The sequence below is a fragment of the Phocoena phocoena genome, chromosome 11 (genome assembly GCF_963924675.1).
Source record: "Phocoena phocoena chromosome 11, mPhoPho1.1, whole genome shotgun sequence".
NCBI lineage: Eukaryota > Metazoa > Chordata > Mammalia > Artiodactyla > Phocoenidae > Phocoena > Phocoena phocoena.
The window spans coordinates 34,313,047-34,340,235 of NC_089229.1; the positions used below are offsets into that span (position 1 = coordinate 34,313,047).

At 34.6% G+C, this 27,189-nt stretch overlaps 1 protein-coding gene across 1 annotated transcript in view; it reads right to left on the bottom strand.

Moving 5' to 3' along the window:
* The window catches only part of LRRIQ1 (leucine rich repeats and IQ motif containing 1), a 174,260-nt gene that overhangs the window by 58,913 nt on the left and 88,158 nt on the right, over window positions 1-27,189 (bottom strand). Inside the window, exons 17-21 of the mRNA XM_065887785.1 lie at window positions 23,896-24,015; window positions 3,650-3,739; window positions 2,890-3,011; window positions 2,297-2,392; window positions 1,954-2,036 (exon numbers count right to left, since the gene is read on the bottom strand). Of these exons, the coding sequence (XP_065743857.1) occupies window positions 1,954-2,036; window positions 2,297-2,392; window positions 2,890-3,011; window positions 3,650-3,739; window positions 23,896-24,015 (511 nt within the window). The remainder of the gene's footprint in view (window positions 1-1,953; window positions 2,037-2,296; window positions 2,393-2,889; window positions 3,012-3,649; window positions 3,740-23,895; window positions 24,016-27,189) is intronic.

A 27,189-nucleotide genomic window follows, 5' to 3' on the forward strand; every position in this document is an offset into this window, starting at 1 on the left:
TTACCCTACCATGCCCCCTTGTGACAGATAAAAAGAGGTTTAATTTTTGCTTCATAATAATTATGTCTAATTTTTGGCCATTAAAGCAATGATTTTTATGTATGAGCATATATTCCTTATTAAAATTTTTCTAAAAAATATTATTTACTATGCTGATCAATTAAAAATGTACTCAACCTAAAAAAAACCCTTCAGTTACAAGAATTAGCAAGAAACACCTATATATTTCCAGAGACAGATTCCAACAAGATAAAAGTTTCCTTACTTTCACTATCACAGACATTGCAAACGCTGTAAATATCTAGGAAATTAGATCTTGAACGTAAATAAATAATAATTATTTGTTGAACGTTGGCTAAATCAGTTCTTAAGCCACTTCTGGTATTTGAACTTGCCCCAGGAGTTTCAGTAACTTTTATTTTTCTCAAAACACTGATTTAAACGTTGTTTTTGATACTGTTGAAAATAAGTAGAAATATATATCAAAGCAATATAACATTATCAAACTACCCCGATTTACTGAATTCCACTTCCCTGGAACTGAGAGTCTCATTTTCATTAAGGGTTTCGGGTTGTATTTCCCTGGGAAACCACCACAGAGCCCTGATGAACTTAGTAGGAGTTTACAAGAGTACAGGAGGCATAAAGCAAGTTGACAAACAGAGCACATATTTACATTTTCTCTAAAAATGCTTAAAATTTCAATATTTTAAAGTTGACAAACGTTTAGTACAACAAAAAACATTATAGTTATCTCAAAAAGATAAAAGGGAAAATTAAGATATCACTAATATAATGCCAAAAAAGGAAAGTTGAACATTAGGAATATAAAACTGAGTCATCAGTAATTTATCAATGGCTAGTAAGTGCTGTGCCAACAAATAACAGTTATTACTTAGAAACCAACAGTATCTTGGTTATTTTTATTTCTGTTTTTAAAAATTAAATATACATATTTCTTAGAATTCTATGATTGAACTGATTAAAATAATAGAAAAATTAATAAAGATAAAAATTAATCTGAGTGCTTCTTTGTATGCTGATATAAGCTAGAACTATAGGATATAGATTCCTTGCTCTTCTCAGGAGTAATGTTACTTTTATGGAAACATTTCACTGACATTAAGATCTTTATAAAAGAAACTGATGAGTGAGAGAAACTCAAAACAGATAAAAAAAAAAAAGTCATGTTACTTATATTGAGCCTATGAGTCCATGAGTAAATATAAAGTTTTAAGTAAATGTAAAGTTATATGAAATATACAAATACTTTTAAATTGTTTTAATTATGGTTATAAATTCATAACAACCAATTTCGTGCTCTGACATCTACAAATTACTCCACATATTAAGTAATTTTAATAAAATGATTAGAGGTCTCCAAAGAAAGACAAATGATTTGAGTAGCCTGGCAAATGGAATATAAGAAAAGATGCCTTTGAACATTTCACAAGTTCAGCATAATCACAAAAGATATACACTGTGCTACTTTTCCAAAGTGTCAAGTTGTGAAGTCTTTATAGCTGATATTCATGGAACTGATGAATTTATAGAAATAATTTACTGAATAATCAAGCAATTTAAAAACACACAAAGGAATAATCACACGAAGCAGACACTCTTTAGAATCAACATTTGCTGAGATTAACCAGCTTCAAAACCAATTACAGCATAATTCTCAGTGCACAATAGATAGAATAATCAATAGCCAAGTAGCTAAGGAACAGGGCAAAAGTGAAAATAGCATTTAAGAGTATAATAAATCATTAAATGTAATATCATAATTTTCTCTAAGTTTTCTTGTTCTTTTTTTATGGAATTATTACCTTGGACATTCTTATATCTGTGCATTTCATTTCTATTCTCATTAAATACAATTTGCTAAAAAATAGTTTAAAAGATTTTATCTTTAATGTCAGATACATAGTTTTGCAAAGATCATTGATTACCCACCTAATTTTTTCCTTAATTTCTTTGATTTCATTTTCTGTGCTCTCTTCAGCATTTGCTGAGCAGTAGAAATATCCTTAAAGCCCCTATTAAAAGATTAAATTTAATAAAGGCAAAAAATCCCCAGACTATATTTATATATGCACATACATATAAACACACATATCTGAATTATATCATACACAAACAAATTTGAATTCCCATTGAAGAATCTGTAATTTAACAGAGGTATGGTTTCTTAAAAACTAATAAAGCTATTCTTGAAATCTTGAAAAATATCTGCTTTGGATATTTAAAAATTTCTCAATTTCTTAATAGTTTAGTGTAAAACAGACCGACCACATACCATTCTTCTGAAATTTTTTCTTCTTTTTCAGATTTTAGCAAACTCTTTCTGCTGGTCTTTGATTCAGGTGTCCTGGATAAGGTTCTATTTTCTGAACTAGCAATAAGAAAAAACCACACTTAACTGAATCAACACAAGTATATCAGCACTTTTTAAAACTACAAGCTGTTTATGTTGTCTCAAACTCGGAAATAAAATACATTTAAGTTACAGAAAAACTTTATCTTGAAAAGTAATAAAAGTCTGCCATTAATTTAAAATGTTTACATTTCAATTACTTCAAGCATATTTCAATCCTTTCGTTGAAAGAAACACAGCATTGGAATTTTTATTCTAACCCTTATCTCTACCTATATAGCAATATTTAAAAGTTCACTTGTTTACAACAGTTAACATTATTTCACTGACACTTAAGTTTTGTGTTTGCTTTAATAAACTTATATCACACATATTACTTACACTGAAAACTCCATAAAATCATTACATTTTTAACAAATTCATACCTCTTTTCATCATCTTACTACTTTTGTAAAGAGTATAATATTCTTGTCATTCATTAGAGGTTGATCCTCTAAAAGAGCAATTTAGCTTACCTGCTATTAAATTGTGTGTGTTCCGATGAAAACAAATTTTCTTTCTCATTACACAGCCATGCTTGAGCTGGATGACTTGGTAAATTAAGTGAAGTATCATCAGATTTTAAGGTTCCAGAGAACTTATCAGAAAAAAATGTACATAAGTATAAAATAAATTGAAAAACATCTAGCATGATTATTGTATTACTTTACATGCATATTACTGAGTAGCCTAAGAAAAACTCACATAAAAATTATAATCAAATGAAATTTATGGAATATATATAGAAATGTCCTTTGTTGTAGTCATGAGAGATATGCTTTTGGTATAGTTTGCGTATACAGAATGATTAATTGCAAAGATCATGAAAAAAATTCAGAAAACAAAAACTTCAAAGATTATCAAATAAATAACAGATATTGCAGTCCATTGACCTCTGACTGAGAATCTTCAGCTGTTGCCCTTTTAATGCATATTTTTTTATTTTTAAAGTGCTGTCAACTAGTGATTTTATGCAGCTGAAGCATATCTTTTTTTTTTTTTTTGGCTACTGTGAAATAAAGTGTTGAAAGAAATCCAAAATAAAGAAAAAAATCAGGAGCAAATGAAAGAAAAGCTACATGAAAAATTACATCTGGGGATGAGGAGGAAGTCAGAGGCTTCTAAAAGTAATTGTGTTTTTCAAGTCAATAAATTGTATTATTAATCACTGCAGCAGAGCATAACCTTAAGAAATGAGCAAAGATCGAGCACTAAGAGGTTTCCATGACATGTTACCTTTGGCCAGTGCAGCTGGTTTGGAAGAAGCAGTGTTTGTGAAGGGAAGCGGGTGGAATCTAAAGCAAGCCATTCCTTCTCTAAGGCAGCCTGCACAAATAATAACATTAATGTACATAATTTAGTTTGCATAACTTTTACAAAGATTCTTTTAAATTGTCTTATATACTACACATGTTAAGAAAGTATTTCAGCATTTTTATTGAGAGGAAAATCTGCTACTTGCTCACTCTGTGAGATGTTATGTATCTGTTTAATGCAAACATTCTAAAAAATGGGATAAGATTTTTCATCCCCAAGTGGAATAAAGTAAAGCCTTGAGTACTCACATGCTCTAAAAAATGAGACGTGCAGATTGTTCAGTGTATTTAACTGTTTGAGAACTATGACTCTGAGCCAACTCTAGATGTAACTGAGGGAAATAATCCTTTAGCTCTTTATTATGCAAAATATAATATTTTCCATCAAACCTCACCATTAAAAATTTATAGTATTTTAACATATTAGTATCAATTTTCTGTAAATACTATCTGTAAGATAGCTTTTACTTAACTTTAGTTCAACATTTCACGAATTTTCTGAAGAGATGGAAAAAAGAATTTTGTGGCAATATACAGAACATGGTTCCTGATATTATATTCTCTAGTTCAAGAGTTTGAATGATAAAAATATAAATTTAAATTTGAAATGATCTTAAGTCACTTCACTCTTCATCTTACAACATCTTTATTCCATTTATGTAATTTCCAAATTTATCGTTCTACAATGGAAATATATTAGTTATGCTCGTGTTGTATAATTTAGGGTATAATTATCTAAATTTTATTCACTTGGATTATCTAATATGGTTTAAATAATATTCTGTGGTTCTATAATTGTTTTTGAATCTTTAAGAAAAAAGGATGATCATAATACCAATGAACTTGTTTTTTAGAAGTTTCTAAAATGATCAAACATATTTATGTTTTAAAAACTGGAATGACTATAAACTGAGAAGACCTAAATGCAATTTTCCACTTATACAGCTTCAGTGCTTCTTGACTATCTCTTGAAAAACCATTGGAAAGGCAAGCCTAAGACATCTTGACTACAGGCCAGCAGCACAATGACAGACCATTACTTACAGCATTTAGTCTTAGGAAACCTAATCAGATTCATGTTATTTGAATATCTATGTAAAAAGGATACAGTTGTGCACCAGTACATTGTCCAGTTCCTTCTAGGCAGAGATCATTAACATATATATCACAGTTATATACCAGTTATATCTGGTTTAAGAATATATAACTGGTTTAAGAAGAGCTATTTAATGCAAAATTGCAAACAGTATGGAGGGCTCAGATTTCTAAATTCTTTCTTTTGTATGACAAATAAAGGAAAATTCATATTTATGCCAGGAAAGATCAAGGCCCAAGGCATATCAGCTATCACTAAATTAGTATTCTTATTCTGTAAAATTGCTAAAATGAAGAGAAGATGTGGAGACAATATTATGAAAGGCAATGTGCCAGAGGATTCTGGGAAGATGGTGGGGTAGGGAGCACCAGGAACCTGTCTCCCAACCTAGACAACAACTAAACTGGCAGAATCTGTCTAGTGTAACCATTTTGGAACTCTAGAGTCTATTGAAGGCTTGTGATGTACTGGGGAAGACTTGGATGGTAAATTGTGGTTAATTTTGGTAAATGTCAGCCCTTAGCACAGTTGCAGCTATCTATCCTCCATTTCCCGGCCCCAAGGCAGGCAGCTATTCATGCGTTTTAGAAGTACCTTGCACACAGTTTGCAGGAGCCAGGGTGGACAATGAGGACACTGTCTTCCAAAGACTGGAGATCTGTACTCTGACCGTTGAGTGTTGCTTCTGATCTCAGAGGTACAAAGAAGTGAGTGGCACCTCCCCTATTGTTGTAAGGCTATTTACCCCACCTACTAAGTGATTTCCAGAGGATTTAAAGGGCAGGTGTTCTTCCCCCAACTCCTCCCCTCTTCATTTTCCTCTTTTTCCTTTTTTGGGAAACAAACACTATGGACTAGAATATTCATTTTAAAAAAGACTAGGATATGGGGCTTCCCTGGTGGTGCAGTGGTTGAGAGTCCGCCTGCCAATGCAGGGGACACGGGTTCGTGCCCTGCTCTGGGAGGATCCCACATGCTGCAGAGTGGTGGGCCTGTGAGCCTAGCCACTGAACCTGCGTGTCCGGAGTCTGTGCTCCACAACAGGAGAAGCCACAACAGTGAGAGGCCCACGTACCACAAAAAAAAAAAAAAAAAGACTAGGAAATTCAAAAGCATCTGCACATATGGGGGAAAGTCAGTACACATGCCCAGGGGAAGGCACAGGCTTAGAAAAGAAATGAGAAGACCTTGAGTTTACAACTCAGGCTGATCCTTGGCGCAGACGCAGCCTAAAACAATCAAAACAAAAACAATAAAAACAAAAGCAAAAAACCTGGCAAACACTGGGGAAGAGAGAGAATCTTATTTCCACAGTTACCACATTATTAGATTCAATGTCTAACTTTAAATAAAAATCACAAGGCATACAAAGAAGCAGGAAAATTTACAGCCCATTCAAAGGAAAAAAATCAACCAAAACTATGCCTTAAAAAGACCTCATGGCAGATTTACTAGACAAAGACTTTAAAGTAACTGTCTTAAATATGTTCAAAGAACTAAAAGAAGGGAGAAAATGATCTATGAACAAAGTGGAAATATCAATAAAGAGATAGAAAACCTGAAAAGAAACCAAGAAGAAATTTTGAAGCTGAAAAGTATAATAACTGAAAAGAAAAATTCACTAAAATTCACTGGTAGGATTCACTAGAGGGATCTGCCTCTGAGTAGGCAGATAAAGGAATGAGTGAACTTGAAGATACAGCAATGGAATTATCAAATCTAAAGAACAGAAAGAAAAAAGATTGAATAAAAATGAACAGAACCTAAAGGTCCTGTGAGACACCATCAAATGTACCAATATATTCATCATGGGAGTCAGAGGAGAAGAAAGAAAAAAACGGGCAGAGAGAATATTTGAAGAAATAATGACTAAAAGTTTTCCAATTCAATAGACCTGAATATAAACATCCAAGGAGCTCAATGATCTCGAAGTAAGATGAACTCAAAGAGCCCCACACCAAGCCACATTATAATCAAACTTTCGAAAGACAAAGACAAAGAGAGAATCTTGAAAGGAGCAAGTAAGAAGCAACTCATCATGTACAAGGAATCCTCAAGATTATCAGCAATTTCTCATCAGCATCCTTGACATCCAGAAGGCAGTGGGCTGATATATTCAAAGTGCTGAAAGAAAAACAAACAAACTGCCAATCAAGAATCCTCTATCTGGCAAAACTGTCCTTAGATTTGAGGAAGAACTGAAGACACTCCCAGATAAACAAAAGCTGAGAGAATTCATTACCATTAGATCTGGCCTGAAAATAATGCTAAAGAGAGTTCTACAGGTTGAAATGGCAGGATACTAGGCAGCAATTAAAAGGCATATGAAGAAATAAAGATCTCAGTAACTACATGGGAAATTATAAAAGCTAATATTATTGTAACAACAGTTTGTTCACTCCACTTTTTAAGATACTAATACATTTAAAAACAAACAATTCTCAGTTTAAAAGCTAGCATTATTGAAAGTTTGGTTTGTAACTCAACATTTTCTTTTCCACATGATTTAAAATACTAGTCTATTTAGAGAAATTATTAGTCTATGTTTGGAGCACACAATGTATAAAGATGCAATTTTGTGACATCAACAACGGAAAGGGGTGGAGATGTAGCTATAAAGGAGAATAATTCATGGATGCTACTGAAGTTAAGCTGGTGTAAATGCAAATTAAGGTGTTTATAACATTAGGATATTAAGGGAGAATGAAGAGTTATTGTTTAACAGGTATATAGTTTCAGTTTTGTAAGATAAGAGTTCTGGATATGCATGGTGGTGAGGGTAGCACAACTTTATGAATATACTTAATACCACTGAATGCACACTTAGAAATGGTTAAGATGGTAAATTTTATGTTATGTGTACTTTCCCACAATGAAAGAATTGGAAGAGAATTTTTTTTTTTTTTTTTTTTTGCGGTACGCGGGCCTCTCACTGCCGTGGCCCCTCCCGCTGCGGAGCACAGGCCCCGGACACGCAGGCTCAGCGGCCACGACTCACGGGCCCAGCCGCTCCGCGGCACGCGGGATCCTCCCGGACCAGGGCACGAACCCGCGCCGCCCGCACCGGCAGGCAGACTCCCAACCACTGCACCACCAGGGAAGCCCCGAAGAGAAATTTTAAAGGTAATATGCTACCTGAGGAGTGACTGTGGAAAAGGACTAGTGATGCCAGGCAAGGAGTCTGACTTATGCACTAATTTTTATATAAAGAAACAACTTTTTTTTTCTTAAACACCTGCCAAACCACCTCTTTTTATACTCTCTGGGACTCCAGCTGTTTTCTTTCTGCAGCAGGACAAGGTCCCACAAAGCACAGTGATTTCTTTGCTGTATCATATAGATGATGATGGAGGTTTCTTCCTTGGAAAAGCTACATGAAGTTTGAGGAAAAAAATTAGTTCTTTAAATTGATATCTAAAAGTGCAGAAAACTTTGAAAATACTTTTTCTTGGTTTTCAATATAAGGTCACAAACTTTTGTTAGATTCCAGAACAATTCTTTTTTTTTTTAATTAATTTTTTTTTGAGTATAGTTGCTTTACAATGTTGTGTTAGTTGATTCCAGAACCACTGTCTCTTGGAAATTTCTAGAGACATAAATAGAAGGTTTAATATAAAATGCTAAAGATACTTTCAGTAATTACATAATCTCAACCAAAAATGTTACAAAGACTACTGATTTATATGAGTTCAAGCTTATTAATATCAACTATAGTTGGCAGTACCTAGTATGTTGAGGAAAAAAATCTCAAAATGTCAGGAGGAATTGGCCAAGATTAAAAATATACTACTGTTTAAAAAAATGTATATTAATATATCATGCTTACTACTGGACATTTATACAAATTTCAATTATTGCTTAAGAAAACCTTCTGTTAACTTACAACTGAGAATTTGGAAAGCTTTCTGTTTATTAGAAGACTATTATCAAATTTACTTACACATTAAAAATAAACTTGAACTTAGATAAATTTGTAACTGTGTACTCACAATTGAACATTTGAACAGATAAACATATATTTGACTTTTTATCAGAGAAGAAATTATTATCCTATAATCCAACTTTGAGAGACTAGGAAATAAGGCTATCAGAAGAGCCGGGAATAACATTCATGTTTATTTGCATATGTATGTACAAAATTTTTCATACCAACTAATATAATCCTTTCATTTGACATATGAAACTAGAATCAGATTTGCTGTAAGCCACAAGTTAGTTAGAGTTGAACAGGTCTTAGAAATTCTAAAAGCCATGTCTTGGTCTCATTTTTATTCTTCACCATCCCCAACTCTGAGCCCTAATACTTTTCTCCTCTTCTACCCAAGCTGCCTCATGCCATTTTCAAAAGAATTCTTTCTAACACTTCTTGATAACTTTTGTAGCACCTCAGAATCCTTACAGTTTGGAAATTTGGCCCATTATGAATCTCAAATCTCACCTTCTAAACCCTCTCCTCCATTCTCAACTTTTGATACATCTTCAGGTTATCTATCAGCTAAGTTTGGCCATGTAACTGTGGCCCTTGAAATTTGTCTGTATACGTTTTCAGTTTTCTGAACCATTGGAGCCTGACAGTTATGTGCCTTTTATCACAAAAGGTACTCAACAATAGTCTGACTTCACCACTCTCACTTCCTTCTGTCCACATACCTAAATAAGGCAATTTGATCAGTTAATGTGGCTGCCCCCAGAAAGGGATCATACTCTTGCAGCTACTTCCCAGGTAATGATTATGAAAAAATACATGGAGGATAATACAGTCCTATTTTAACAACTCTGGATTCTCTCCTGATCATTCCTGGGCATGAAACATATTTCCTTTCCCTAATAGGATGTCTCAGGCCAGCGTGATTGACACATCCTCAGGGTGCAGCCTGGATGTTTTCCCCACTCCCATTCTCAGTCATCCTATGGGGCAGACAGATGCCACCTGGAAGGTGTCCTGGTCATAGATCACCTTCAAACATTTAAGGAAACACCATTATGGTCCTGGAAAGCATTCAAGTCAGCTTCAATTCACTGGCCAGGGTTGTTTTAGATGGCAGAACTGCCTTCGACTTCCTCCTTGCGGGCCCAAAAAGAGTCTGTAATAGCTAATACTTCCAGCTGTACCTGGATTAAAGCCTCAAGTCTAGTGGGAAGGTCAATACAGAAACTTAAAGAGGAAACGCCTGGGGTATTGATAGTATCCTTCATTAAATGCATCATGAGGATAACCTAATGGATTTTGTCCTAGCCCCTGTCAGATTATTCAGAGTAGCCACTGGAGTGGGTACTTGGGGGAAAATTTGCCATGTACACATGAAGGGTACATATTGTTGGGAGATAGTTTTCCATAGGTCTCTAACATTTCTTCATGACTTATGATATCTTTTGTTCTGGACTATCTTTCCAAGGATGTTAATATAGCTAACAGACTTGGAAGATATAGTCTTTGAGTGATTCCTTCTGGAGCAGAAGGCAAAATTTGTTTGCTGTCTGGTATAAGAAAATAACTACTTCCCCTGGAGCATAGGATGAACAGGTTTGCTAGCAGCCTTTTATAAAATATAGGGTTTTCTAAGCTTCCAGATTCCTAAGGGGGAATTCCTGCCTATGGAACCTGGGGGCAAAGGGAATACATAAAAACATGAGGCTTCTGCTGCCTGATGTGACAAGTAATAAATGTCTCATTTCTTCTGCCAGCATCCATGAAAGTGTGGCAGCCTAACTTGTTAGACTGCATGCAGGATACAATCTCAGATCCCTCACATTTCTTGGCACTTTAAAATTAAGGTAAACTATGCTTAATAAAAACTAAAACAAATTGACCTTTGTTATCAGAGTCCCCTTGATTAACCATCTGTAAAATGAAAACACATTTCAGAGAGGCAACAAACCAATATAAAGAGTTCATGGCAGATTGATCCGGGCTTTTTGTTTGAGGCTAATTTATTAAGACCATTTTATATTTACTTCTTTCATAGCTGAAAATATTCAAATATATTTCTGACATCTCCTAAACTTGGGGCCATGTTATATCTATCAATGTACCTACCCTAGCACCAAGTACAGTACCTACCATACTGTAAACATTCAGTATTTGTTGGCTGGGAAGGAAAATATAAGTTTGAATACATGTATATCACTACAACTCTCTTGTGATAAATCTTAAAGAAAAGTACAGACTATACCAAAGGCAATTATTGTTATGACCTAAATAAGTGATAAAAGGGAAGTCCTGGTTAGATATGTCTTACAGTTGTAAAGATGAAAATAAGAGAAAGAAAGAACAAAAAATATAGGGACACTTTTGTAATTTGATTATGTCATCTGAAGTTGTAAGATGATTTTAAAATGAAGTGATGGCCATAAAAAAGGGAGTAAAAAATATGTCAAAGGAAGGCAAAGTAATAATACCTTCTTAATTGGTATTTAGTTTTAATTCTTAGCTCCCCTAAACTAAAATCTCTGTATTACAAACAAATTCATCCATTTAAAACAAATAATACATTTAACTCCCTTGCTCAAAACCCAATAATAATGTTCTATCACATTTGAAATAAAATTCAAAGTTCTTGACTTCATATCACAGGCTTTATGTGAACTGTTCCCTGACCATTCCTCTGTTTCTTCCCTATCTCTGGCTATTCTCCACAACTAATCAGTTCTACTTACTGTAAATATTCTGTTTCTTTAATATACTAAAAAAGTTCCTGTTTCAAGGCTTCCATACTTGCCCTCCACTTAGCCCAGCACCACATTACCCAATGGCTATCCCTTCACTTTATTTTCACATCTCTATAAAAATATTTCACCTCATATAGGCCTCCCATGATAGTCCAATCAGATTCTATGCTCTATCTCTTAACCTTCCTTATAAAAAATTTTATAGCAATTTTCAATATCTTCTAGTATTCTGTATATTTATATATTTATTCACTGTCTGTCACCTTAAGTGAATGTAAGGTCACTGAGGTCAGAGATTTTATCTCTTTTGTTCACTGTGGTGAGAACAATGTCTGAAACACTTAAAATAATCACTGACTTGAAATATTTATAAACATTTCATTTTGGACATTTTATTCTGGTATAGCTCTAATTAGAATTAAGGTTCGCCTGGGAACAACTATAAATATTGGAATAAAAAAGGAGCTGAGGGCTTCCCTGGTGGCGCAGTGGTTGAGAGTCCGCCTGCCGATGCAGGGGACAAGGGTTCGTGCCCCAGTCCGGGAATATCCCACATGCCGTGGAGCGGCTGGGCCCATGAGCCATGGTCGCTGAGCCTGCGCGTCTGGAACCTGTGCTCTGCAACGTAAGAGGCCACAACAGTGAGAGGCCCACATATCCCAAAAAAAAAAAAAAGGAGCTGAAGGTACTCAAGAACAATTGAAGCAGTCAAGACTTAAAAAGCTAAGATCCCAGAGAGTATAGTCTCATGCAGATATGAACCCTGTATTTCCTGCCACATTTTCCCTCAGGGAAATTCCCAATTTTATTAACAGGAAAGAGAAGCCAAGCAGAAATCTAAGGCCTACTTGTAGCAGTTTCACTGTAATGAAGAGACAGAGGTTAAAGTGTAGGGATGCCAAGGCAGTTAGGATTGAAGGACCAAGATCCCTGAGAGGAGAGAACCACTGAAATGTGAGCTCAAAGTCTTGTATAAAATAAACCTTTCATATGTTTGCAAATTCCAAGTAGCATATGTGTTGGAGAGATACCTAGACTCAAAGTGCAATAGCAATAGCTGGTGTGCTAAAAAGCTAAAAAGAAATTTCTTTAGTCATTTGATGCTATGGAGAAAGGGATTAGAATTTAGGAAAAAACAAGGTGAAGGTAACCTGGTAAATATCCCATTCTCAGTTTAAACATTATATTGGCTCAACCCTAAGAGAAACCAGAAACAGACCAGCCCTAACAAAGCTTAAAAATAAGACTCAAAAGGATCTCTGTCTATACAATATCTGCCTGTCAGAACAAAATTAAATCCTCTTTAGAGAAATAAAACATCTTCCAGTGCCTTTATACTTTTTACATATATGTCTGATACTTAATCAATGATTAAATGCTAATAAAGAGAATTGGCTGACTCAAAATATTGGGTTGGCCAAAAGGTTTGTTCGTTTTATTCCATAAGATGGCTCTAGTAGTGCTTAGTTGTCTTAACTTTATTCAAAACAATTTTGTTAGATTGTATTGTGACAGCTGTCATTTCAGCGTGCATTAAAGAAAAAAAAATCAAAATTGGTGAAATTTTGTGTAGCCATTTAATACTGAAGATGGAAAAAAAAGCAACATTTTTGGCATATTATGCTTTATTTAAAGAAAGGTAAAAACACAACTGAAATGCAAAAAAAGATTTGTGTAGTGTATGGAGGTTTTGTGACTGATCAAATGTGTCAAAAGTGGTTTGTGAAGTTTTGTGCTGGAGATTTCTCCCTGGGTGATGCTCCATGGTTGGATAGACCAGTTAAGTTGATAGCAATCAAATCGAGACATTAATTGAGGACAATCAATGTTATACCACGTGAGAGATGGCCAACAAACTCAAAATATCCAAATCAAGCGTTTAAAATCATTTGCACCAGCTTGGTTATGTTAATAGCATTGATGTTTGGGTTCCATGTAAGTTAAATGAAAAAAAAACCTTCTTGACCATTTTTCTGCATGCGATTCTCTACTTAAACTGGTCCATTTTTAAAACAAATTGTGTCAGGTGATGAAAAGTGGATACTGTATAATAATGTGGAAGGGAAGAGATTGTGGGGCATGCAAAATGAACTACCACCAACCACACCAAAGGCCGGTCTTCATCCAAAGAAGGTGATGTTACGTATATGATGGGATTGGAAGGGAGTCTTCTATTATGAGCTCGTTTCAAAAAAAACCAGATGATTAATTCCAACAAGTACTACTCCCAATTAGACCAACTGGAAGCAGCACTCGACAAAAAGCCTCTGGAATTAGTCAACAGAAAATGCATAATCTTCCATCAGAATGATGTGAGACCACATATTTCTTTGAAGACCAGGCAAAAACTGTTACAACTTGGCTGGGAAGTTCTGATTCATCTGTCATATTCACCAGACATGGCACCTTTGCATTTCCATTTATTTCAGTCTTTACAAAATTCTCTTAATGGAAAAAATTTTAATTCCCTGGAAGACTGTAAAAGCCACCTGGAATAGTTCTTTACTCAAAAAGATAAAAAGTTTTGGGTAGATGGAATTATAAAGTTGCCTGAAAAATGGTAGAAGGTAGTGGAACAAAAGGGTGAATACGTTGTTCAATAAAGTTCTCGGTGAAAATGAAAAATGTGCCCTTTAGTTTTACTTAAAAACCGAAGGCACTTTTTGGTCAACCCAGTACAAGAGATAAATTGTCAATAGAAATAAACCTACAAGTGATCCAAATGTTGCAATTAACCGAGAAAACTTTGAATATACCATACTCAGTATGTTCAAGAAAATACAGGAAATGATAGAAAACTTCAATATATAACTAGAATTTACCACAAATAATCAAGTAGAAATTCCAGAACTAAAAAGCAGAATAACTGAAATTAGGAATTTAATAGATAGGCTAAAAATGATTAGATAAAAGAGATGATTAGTGAACTACAAGATGGGTCAGTAGGAAACATGCAAATTAAAACACAGAAGTAAAAAAAGAAAACAATTCAGAAAAGAGTCTAAGAGACACATGAGAAATGGTAAGGGATTCTAACATATGTGTTTTTGGACCTACTTTACCTCAGAGAAGAGAGATAATGAAAAAGATTAAATATTTGAAATACCTCTGGCCAAGCAATTTCCAAAACTGATGAAAGACATAAACCACAGATTCAAGAAGCCACATATACTTGTGGCTCCAAGCAGAGTACATATAAAGAAAACCACACCCATGCTGAAAAGCAAATACAGGAAATAAACCTTAAAAGTAGTCTGGGGAGTAAGAGTTGGAAAGAAGTATCTTCAAAGAAGAAAAAATAAGACTTATTACTGACTTTTCAATAGAATCTATTAAAGCCAGAAGATAATAAATATGGCATCTTCAAACACCAAAAGCCTACCTGGAATTCTATATCTAAAGAAGATATCCTTCAAAGTTTTAAGTGAAAGAAATTTTCAAGCAATCAAAAACTGACCTGAACTAAAATATATATTAAAGAAAGTCCTTAAGCTCAAAGAAAATGATGGAAGAATAATAATGCAGGAAGGAATGAAGTGCATAGAAAGAGGTAACCATAAATTAACAAGCTAATGTGAGAAAAAAAGGAAAAACAAAAATACCTGATTAAAGGGAAAAAAAGGTAAAAAGAAGCAGAAAAGGAACACAGAACTAACAGGACAAATGGAACACAAACAGAAAGATGATATATATAAACCTAATTATACTCTCAATTGAAATAAACTTAAAGTCTGAATATATTAATAAAAAATCAAAATGGAATATAAAAGTAAGCAAAATCCAACTGTATACTCATATAAGAGTCACAGTTTCAATATAAAAGCAACAGAGATGTTTAATGGGAATGGTTAAGAAAACATATATTATAAAATTACCAGTCAAAAGAAAGTTGCTGTAAGTATGAAAATATCAGAGGGAATGGCCAATAAGGCAATTAGTTAAAGAGGGAAATTAGAGTTAAAGAGTGAAATGTTATCATTATAAAAGTGTCAGTAATACAATGACTTAACTATTCTAAACATGTATACCCTAATAACATATCCTCAAAGTATGAGGCCAAATTTGACAGAACTAAAAACTGATTTAGAGAAACCCACAATCTTAAGAAGAGATTTTAGCATTCTTCTGTCAATAACTGATAGAAACCTCCCCAAATCACTAAAAATAAGGATTCTTTTAAACACAATTAACAAGCTTGAAGCAACTGAGATTTTAGTAGCCATAACACCTGCAAAATGCACATTCCTTTCAAGTGCACATGGAATATTATCCCAAATAGATTATGCGCTAAGACAAATTTTTAAGAAACAAATAACATCAATCTTACATCAAACTCTTCCAATCTTACATCAAACATAGGAAACACTTCCTAATCAAATATAAGGTCAACACAACCTTGATAACAAAATCTGAAGAGTTTTACAAGAAAGAAAATTTATGGGCACAGCTTCTTCTAGAATATAAATGCAAAAATCCTAACCAAAATATTAGCAGATCAAATTCAGAGATATATAAAAAGATAATGTATTATAGTTAAGTTGGTTTATTCTAGGAATACAAGGTTTAATTTTTAAAAATCAATGTTATAGGTATAAAAAGTATCTGATAAAATCCAAATCATATATAGAATCATCAACATCATCATCATATTAAACTTTTAGAAAGGTAAGAAGATACTAAGGAGGGTAACTCAATCAAATATAGAGTTTCTACAAGAAACATGTATTAAACATCTGACTTCATCATAGAAAGCTTTCAGCCTGAGACCAGGAGCTAGCAAAAGATGCCTGCTAAAATCACCGTTATTTAACATTTTACTGAAGGTAGTAGTCAGGACAATAAAGCAAGAAAAATAAATAAGAGGCACAAGAAAAAAAATCTCTGCTCTTATGGGCAGACATCTTAAGTGGCTTAAATAAATGAGATATTCTATGTTCATGAATTTAAAAATGTAATATTCTAAAAATATCAGTTCTCCCAAATTGATTTACAGATTTCTTGCAATCTTAGAGAAAAGACTAACATTCATTGTGCAAATTGACAGGATGGTTCTAAAATTCATACATTAATGAAATGGATCAACGGTAGCAATAGCAGTTCTTTCTTGAAGAACAAAGTTGGAGCTCTTATTAGACTAGATAATACAATTTATTATAAATTATACAGAAATTGAAGTAGTGATATAAGAATAAACAACGGAATGATGACCAAAATTAAGAGAACCCACGCACAGAGTTTCCTGAATTTAAATAAAGGCCTCCACTGTAATCCATTGTGAAAAGTATGGTCTAAAAAACAAATGGTTGTGGGTCAACAAAATAACCAAATGTGTATGTTTGGAGGGAAATTGACCCCTTATTCACACTGCAGGGAAAATTTAACTCCAGATGCACCACAGACTTAAATGCTGAAAGTTAAGATAATAAAGTTTCTAGAATATGTTAATGACCTGAGTAAGCAAAGATATCTTATATGTCACAACTAAAAACTTTTGTTTTTAATTTAAAACAGAAACATTCTGTCCATCAAACTAAACCATAAAGAGAGAAAAAAAGGGAAACCCCAGAATTTAGGGAATATATTTGCATGGGAAAACAGAGAGGTATTTAGATTATATAGAGCACTCCTACAAGCCAATAAGAAAAGAGATGTACAACCCTACATAAAAATGCACAAACGACCAGTCCCTCTCATCAGGAAACTTACAAAAACCTCTTAGATGGCCTCATCCACCAGAGGGCAGACAGCATAAGCAAGAAGAACTACAATCCTGAAACCTGTGGAACAAAGACCACATTCACAGAAAGATAGACAAGATGAAAAGGCAGAGGGCTATGCACTAGATTAAGGAACAAAATAAAACCCCAGATAAACAACATAATGAAGTGGAGATAGGCAACCTTCCAGAAAAAGAATTCAAAATAATGATAGTGAAGATGATCCAGAACCTCGGAAAAAGAATGGAGGCAAGGATCAAGAAAATGTAAGAAATGTTTAACAAAGACCTAGAAGAATTAAAGAACAAACAAACAGAGATGAACAATACAATAAATGAAATGAAAACTACACTGGAAGGAATCAATAGCAGAATAACTGAGGTAGAAGAACGGAAAAGTGACCTGGAAGACAGAATGGTGAAATTCACTGCTGCGGAACAGAATAAAGAAAAAAGAATGAAAAGAAATGCAGACAGCCTAAGAGACCTCTGGGACAACATTAAACACAACTACATTCACATTATAGGGGTCCCAGAAGGAGAAGAGAGAGAGAAAGGACCAGAGAAAATATTTGAAGAGATTACAGTCGAAAACCCCCCGAACATGGGAAAGAAAGAAAGAGCCACCCAAGTCCAGGAAGCGCAGCGAGTTCCATACAGAATAAAACCAAGGAGAAACACGAGACACACAGTAATCAAATTGGCAAAAATTAAAGCCAAAGAAAAATTATTGAAAGCAGCAAAGGAAAAATGAAAAATAACATACAAGGGAACTCCCATAAGGTTAACAGCTGATTTCTCAGCAGAAACTCTACAAGCCAGAAGGGAGTGGCATGATATACTTAAAGTGATGAAAGGGAGGAACCTACAAACAAGATTACTCTACCCAGCAAGGATCTCATTCAGATTCAATGGAGAAATTAAAAGCTTTAGAGACAAGCAAAAGCTAAGAGAATTCAGCACCACCAAACCCGCTCTACAACAAATGCTAAAGGAAGTTATCTAAGTGGGAAAAACAGGAGAAGAAAAGGACCTACAAAAAAACCCCATAACAATTAAGAAAATGGTCATAGGAACATACATATCGATAATTACCTTAAACGTGAATGGATTAAATGCTCCAACCAAAAGACACACACTTGCTGAATGGATACAAAAACAAGACCCATATATATGCTGTCTACCAGAGACCCACTTCAGACCTAGGGACACATACAGACTGACAGTGAGGGGATGGAAAAAGATATTCCATGCAAATGGAAATCAAAAGAAAGCTGGAGTAGCAATACTCATATCAGAGAAAATAGACTTTAAGACAAAGAATGTTACAGGAGACAAGGAAGGACACTACATAATGATCAAGGGACCAATCCAAGATGAAGATATAACAATTATAAATATATATGCACCCAACAAAGGAGCACCTCAATACATAAGACAACTGCTAACAGCTATAAAAGAGGAAATCGACAGTAACACAATAATAGTGGGGGACTTTAACACCTCACTTACCCCAATGGACAGATCATCCAAAATGAAAATAAATAAGGAAACAGAAGCTTTAAATGACACAATAGACCGGATAGATTTAATTGATATTTATAGAACATTCCATCCAAAAACAGCAGATTACACTTTCTTCTCAAGTGCGCATGGAACATTCTCCAGGATAGATCATATCTCGGGTCACATATCAAGCCTCAGTAAATTTAAGAAAATCGAAATCATATCAAGCATCTTTTCCGACCACAACACTATGAGATTAGAACTCAATTACAGGGGAAAAAACGTAAAAAACACAAACACAAGGAGGCTAAACAATACGTTACTAAATAATCAAGAGATCACTGAAGAAATCAAAGAGGAAATCAAAACATATGTAGAGACAAATGAAAATGAAAACATGACGATCCAAAACCTATGAGATGCAGCAAAAGCAGTCCTAAGAGGGAAGTTTAGAGCTATACAAGCCTATCTCAATAAACAAGAAAAACTTCAAATAAACAATCTAACCTTACACCTAATGGAATTAGTGAAAGAAGAAAAAACAAAACCCAAAGTTAGCAGAAGGAAAGAAATCATAAAGATCAGAGCAGAAATAAATGAAATAGAAACAAAGAAAACAATAGCAAAGATCAATAAAACAAAAAGCTGGTTCTTTGAGAAGATAAACAATAATTGATAAACCATTAGCCAGACTCATGAAGAAAAAGAGTGAGAGGACTCAAATCAAAATTAGAAATGAAAAAGGAGAAGTTACAACAGACACCACAGAAATACAAAGCATCCTATGAGACTACTACAAGCAACTCTAAGCTAATAAAATGGACAACCTGGAAGAAATGGACAAATGCTTAGAAAGGTATAACTTTCCAAGACTGAACCAGGAAGAAATAGAAAATATGAACAGACCAATCACAAATAATGAAATTGAAACTGTGATGAAAAATCTTCCAACAAACAAAAGTCCAAGACCAGATGGCTTCACAGGTACATTCTATCAAACATTTAGAGAAGAGCTAACACCCATCCTTCTCAAACTCTTCCAAAAAACTGCAGAGGAAGGAACACTCCCAAACTCATTCTATGAGGCCACCATCACCCTGATACCAAAACCAGACAAGAAACTACAAAAAAAGAAAATTACATACCAATATCACTGATGAATATAGATGCAAAAATCCTCAACAAAATACTAGCAAACAGAATTCAACAACACATTAAAAGGATCATACACCATGATCAAGTGGGATTTATCCCAGGGATGCAAGGATTCTTCAATATATACCAATCAATCAACGTGATACACCATATTAACAAATTGAAGAATAAAAACCATACGATCATCTCAATAGATGCAGAAAAAGCTTTTGACAAAATTCAACACCCATTTATGATAAAAACTCTCCAGAAAGTGGGCATAGAGGGAACTTACCTCAACATAATAAAGGCCATACATGACAAACCAACAGCAAACATCATTCTCAATGGTGAAAAAGTGAAAGCATTTCCTCTAAGATCAGGAACAAGACAAGGATATGCACTCTCACCACTATTATTCAACATAGGTTTGGAAGTCCTAGCCATGGCAATCAGAGAAGATAAAGAAATAAAAGGAATACAAACTGGAAAAGAAGAAGTAAAACTGTCACTCTTTGCAGACGACATGATACTATACATAGAGAATCCTAAAGATGCCACCAGAAAACTACTAGAGTTAAACAATGAATTTGGTTGCAGGATACAAAACTAATGCATATAAATCTCTTGCATTCCTATACAGTAATGATGAAAAATCTGAAGGAGAAATTAAGGAAACACTCCCATTTACCACTGCAACAAAAAGAATGAAATATCTAGGAATAAACCTACCTAGGGAGACAAAAGACCTGTATGCAGAAAACTATAAAACACTGATGAAAGAAATTAAAGATGATACCAACAGATGGAGAGATATACCATGTTCTTGGATTGGAAGAATCAATATTGTGAAATTAACTATACTACCCAAAGCAATCTACAGATTCAATGCAATGCTTATCAAATTACCAATGGCATTTTTTACAGAAGTAGAACAAAAAAATCTTAAAATTTGTTTGGAGACACAAAAGACCCCGAATAGCCAAAGCAGTCTTCAGGGAAAAAAAATGGAGTGGGAGGAATCAGACTCCCTGACTTCAGACTATACTACAAAGCTACAGTAATCAAGACAATATGGTACTGGCACAAAAACAGAAACATAGATCATTGGAACAAGAAAGCCCAGAGATAAACCCATGCACCTATGGTCAACTAATCTATGACAAAGGAGGCAAGGATATACAATGGAGAAAAGACAGTCTCTTCAATAAGTGGTGCTGGGAGAACTGGACAGCTACATGTAAAAGAATGGAATTAGAACACTCCCTAACACCATACACAAAAATAAACTCAACATTGATTAGAGATCTAAGTGTAAGACCAGACACTATAAAATTCTTAGAGGAAAACTTAGGAAGAACACTCTTTGACATAAATCACAGCAAGATCTTTTTTGATCCACCTCCTAGATTAATGGAAATAAAAACAAAAATAAACAAATGGGACCTAATGAAACTTAAAAGCTTTTGCACAGCAAAGGAAACCATAAACAAGACGAAAAGACAGCCCTCAAAATGGGAGAAAATATTTGCAAATGAATCAACGGACAAAGGATTAATCTCTAAAATATATAAACAGCTCATACAGCTGAATATTAAAGAAACAAACAACCCAATCCAAAAATGGGCAGAAGACCTAAGTAGACATTTCTCCAAGGAAGACATACAGATGGCCAAGAAGCACATGAAAAGCTGCTCAACATCACTAATTATTAGAGAAATGCAAATCAAAACTACAATGAGGAATCACCTCACACCAGTTCGAATGGGGATCATCAAAAAATCTACAAAGAAGAAATGCTGGAGAGGGTGTGAAGAAAAGGGAACCGTCTTGCACTGTTGGTGGGAATGTAAACGGATACAGCCGCTACGGAGAACAGTATGGAGGTTCCTTAAAAGACTAAACAGAGAATTACCATATGACCCAACAATCCCACTACTGGGTATATACCCAGAGAAAACTGTAATTCAAAAAGACACATGCACTCCTATGTTCATTGCAGCACTACTTACAATAGCCAGGACATGGAAACAACCTAAATGCCCATCGACAGATGAATGGATAAAGAAGACGTGGTACATATATATGATGGAGTGTTACTCAGCCATTAAAAGGAATGAAATTGAGTCATTTGTAGAGATGTGGATGAATCTAGAGATTGTCATACAGAATGAAGTAAGTCAGAAAGAGAAAAACAAGTATCGTATATTAACGCATATATGTGGAACCTAGAAAAATGGTACAGATGGACCAGTTTGCAGGGCAGAATTTGAGACAGAGATGCAGAGAACAAACGTATGGACACCAAGGGGGGAAAGTGGTGGGAGAGGGGGACGGGGGTGGTGGTGTGATGAATTGGGCGGTTGGAATTGACATGTATACACTGATGTGTATAAAATTGATGACTAATAAGAACCTGCTGCATAAAAAAATAAATAAAATTAAAGTTTAAAAGGAAGCACAAACACTTGATCATATCATAAAAGTAGATATCCAAATGGCTACTAAGCATATGAAAACGTATTCAACATTATTAGTTATGAGAGAAATGGGAATTAAAACAACTAGATACCACTACAAACCTGCTGGATTGGGGGAAAAAAAAGACATGAAAATACAAAGTGTTGGTGAGGATAAATCTCCTCTGAAACTCTCATATCCTGCTGATAGGACTGTAAATTGATACAATCACTTTGGAATACTGTTAGGCGCTAGCTACTAAATATAGGTTAATGTTATGACTGAGAAATTCAGTTCCCAAAAGAAATGTGAACATGCACATCAAAAAGCATGTACAAGAATGTTCATAGCTGGCCTTCCCTGGTGGCACAGTGGTTAAGAATCCACCTGCCAATGCAGGGGACACGGGTTTGATCCCTGGTCTGGGAAAATCCGACATGCCTCAGAGCAACTATGCCCTTGCACCACAATGACTGAGGCTGCACTCTAGAGCCTGTGAGCCACAACTACCTGAGGCCACGTGCTGCAACTACTGAAGCCCGTACACCTAGAGCCTGTGCTCTGCGACGAGAAGCCACCGCAGTGAGAAGCCCGCGCACCACAGCAAAGAGTAGCCCCCACTTGACGCAACTAGAGAAAACCCGCGCACAGCAACGAAGACCCAATGCAGCCAAAAATAAATAAATAAATAAATTTATTTTAAAAAAAAAGAATGTTCATAGCATCTTTAGTCATAATAGGCAACACTAGAAATAACTCAGTGACAAATAATCCACCAAAAGTAGAACAGACTTTTAAAAATTGGTATATTCAAATCATAGATTAAAAGTAGTATATTGAAAAGAATGGTATATATACAGCTACATTAACCACAAAGGTATATCTCACAGACATAATATTACATGAAAAAAGAGTACATACTGGATGATTCCACTTATTTGGAAGTTCAGAAATAGGCAAAACTAATCTATGATGATGGAGGTATGAATACTATGAAGGCACGAGAAGTCTTCTGGGGATAGTCATATGTCCTCTACCTTAATCTTAGTGGTAGTTATGTGGGTTTAACTGTCTAGAGAAGAGGAAACAGAATAAGCAAGACTAAGGACGTAAAAGGTACAGTAAGAAGGTGCTCAATGTGGTTAGAGCATGTGGATGCCACAGGTGGGAAGTGGTAAATATGTCTGTAGAGTTTGCTGTCTTATTGTTGAATACTTGAATAACAATTTAAGGAGGCTGTCCTCATTTTGCTAGGCCACAAAGAGCTACTAAAATTTGTTGAACAGGGCATAAATAAGCTGAGAGTTATATTTAATGAAGAATAATTGATAAAACATTGTGTAAATCTGGTTGAAGAATACACAAGAATTCTTGTAAATATTCCATGACCACATTTACACACTGTACAATCTTGTATCATAAATGAAGATGTTAAAAAATTAGAAGCATACTTTTTCAAGTGCAACTTGAAAAAAAATCTATAACACAGTGTTAAAAGGATGAAAACCTCAGAAAAAGGTTTAGCTCCAAAATAGTATCTAAAATATTTTAAGATCAATATCTATATGTTGTAGTCGGCACTTACTTCATCAAATGTAAAATCTTCTAAATCTATTTCTTCGTATTCTTCTTCAGATTCTTCATTCTTAATAGCCTCTAGAGCTGTTGTCAGTTTCTTTCGCAAAAGAAAGCCCTTCCAAACTGCCTAAACAAAAATTTAAAGCATGTTATACAAGGTTATAGATCAAACTCCAAACCAGATTCTCTGTGTTATCCCATTAGGAAGATAAAACATCTTAGACCTTAGTTTAATGGCTCAATAATCTGTTTTTTGAACTTTATGTGACATTTAAAACTGGAAGATAAATTAAATGACTGCTTGTGTCTAAAGCTCTGAATCTCAGGAGATTTCCTTGTGGTAAGCAGAAAAGAATCTTTAAAACTCCCTCAACTGCACATGTAGGTCAACCAATCAATTATCTGACAGTTCCTCCGGGACCCATTCTAAATTAAGTAGAAAGAGATACAGAGGAAAACCAATTTTGCTAATTTTCAAATGATTACGTATAAAATAAACTAACACTCATTTAGGAAAACTTCAACATATATAAATGGCCATATTAGAGACTTAGTATCCTGGTCCATAACAATTAACTAATTTCATCTTTAAATAAACCAAGCACATAATAATAGAATTAAAAACATTCAGATTCCTCAATAATCTTGGAGGAATCTTGGAGCTTTCCTAACTATAATTCCAAGAACACTGGAGTTTTGAAAAAATTAGTATCTGTATACACTGCTAGGGAGTAAGCTCCAGGATATATAGTAAGTGTAAAACACAGGTAGAAATGTGTATTGCATGCCTCCATTTATCTATGAAAATCCATATAAAATATATAATAAACAATATACATTATATAAAATTATATATTTAAATATATGTGGTTGCTAATATTTACAAAGTGAAAGCATAAAATTAATTTTAAAAATTATTACCTATAGAGATAGAAAACAGTAGAAGCCAGATGTCTCTGAATATACACCTTGCTTAGATTTGATTTTGGAACTCTGCACATGCTTAATAAAATTGTAAAACAAATAAATATGAAGTAAAAGAAACTCCCCCCAAAAATGTAAAAATATATTTTGTGCTACAGGCATAACCACACAGAAGGTATTTAAAGTGACTTTAAAATAGATTTATTTGACTACATTCCTAGTGAAATACAATCAAAAGATAAATTTAACTACAAAAGTTATCTTAAATATGTTTTAGTAACCATACTGCAAGCAATAATACTGGTATTGTTATTCTGAAAAATATATGTATTGAGAAGAGAAATATACAAACATATAATGGTCAGAACATATATGACAATAGAAGTCACAGGCAATCTGTCAATCAGCCTAGGAAGCCAAACCACAACCTCTGCAACAATTAGCCAAGAATGGTTAAGACTTGGTCAATGACTGCTAGCTTCTCTATTTTTTGTCCCTACTTCTAACTCAGGACCAATTGGACCAACCAGAGATAGGCAAATATGCTTCCCAAACCAATCATATAAGATGCCCCACTTCTAATTGGGCATGTGTGTGTGTGTGTGTGTGTGTGTGTGTACGTGTGTGGTGCACACATGCACATACATAGTGGAAACAATCAAGGGCTGCACAAATGAGAAAAAAACAGACTATAGCAAGGGAGTCAGCCACCATCACTTGCCTTTGGCATAGACTCAAAGGCAGGGAAGGGAGTAGGATAAATGTATATACATTTATATACAGTGATGAACACATGATTGTCACATACTAGACACACATTAAATATTATTTTCCCAATTTCCTTGTCCCTTTGTTTTTAACAATTCTATTTACTTCTTAGTTTATCAAATAAGAAAAGTGTGATATTAAACATCACATAAAGTTCAAAAACTATAACTAAATTTTAACCAGTTTTGTCTCTAAAAATGATTTTCAGTATAGAAATAGTATTCCATTATTTTGTAACTTGCTATGAATAAATAACTTCCCAAGAGAGTTCAAAACTCTTTCTGAGGAGAAAGGATGTCAATATGAATCAAGAACTTGAGCAGTATTAAATGGTAGAAACAGAAGAGAGGACATCTTTGTGTGATGAGGAACATTATTAAAAGTATTGCCTGAGAAAGTGGCCTTCCTCTTTTTAACTTACCCATTATGGAGAGTACCATCAAAGAGTACCATAATAATGCTCTTTGCCCACTTTATTAGTCTCATGTAGCTGGGTTGTTATTATAGACCTGGGTATGTCATGTACTGTGGGTCAGTAGCATATGCAAGTTAGCTACCTTAGAGGAAAACAAACTATTTTTCTTTTCCCCCTTTTGTCTTGGTTTGGGCTGCAATAACAAAAATACCATAGACTTGGTGGCTTAAACAACAAACGTTTATTTCCCCCAGTTCTGGAGGAGGCTAAGGAGTCTAAGACCAAGTCATTGACAGATTTATTTTCTGGTGAGAGCAAGGTTCCTGGTTCATAGATGGCTGTCTTCTCACTGTGTACTCACATGGTAGAAGGAACTAGAGAGCTCTCAGGGGTCTCTTCTATAAGGGCACTAATCCCATTCATGGGGGCTCCACCATCATGACATATTCACCTCCAAAAGGCCCCACCTCCAAATATCATCACATTGGGGATTAAGTTTCAACTTATGAATGTTGTGGAGAACATAAACATTCAGTCAATAGCACCCTTCATTTTGGAATTTTTTTTTAAAACTCCTTTCTTTTTTGATTCCTTTATCCAGTATTTATGCTCCCTTGGTTCCTTGCTACCTTTCAAAATGCTTTCTCTCTACATGGCAAATGGGCCTGTGACTTATTCCTGCTAGGGAGGTACCCTTCATATCCTTTCTTCCCCAACCCTGTCCTAACAAGGTTCTAAACATCAGTTATCCCTCCTCCACCCCACCCCCCTTTTTCTTACACCAGTGTAATTGTAAGATATCAAGATTAGGTGCAGACCTAGGGAAAAGAGAGTATAAAGGGAATTCTTTAATACAGACCTTCAACGACAAGAGCAGAAGGACTGACTCATCATGGCTCACAATGGATCCAGCCTAACTTATCAGGGATACGACTTCTGCAAAGCTCTAAACTGTAATACACAGTATATATTTTTCTGGTGTGACATGTATAGATACCTCCCTCATGAATCTGTGTAGGGTCAGGAATTAAAGTCCCAGCCACCTCTGTTCACTTTATGGGAAATAAAGGTAATATAAATGTGTAATAAGTAATGTTCAGATTCTTCTTCTAAGTTATTTATTCATGTCAAGGTTTCAATTTTTCTCCCAGCCATCCATCTATGATTAATTCCTCTTTCTCACACATTCAAATC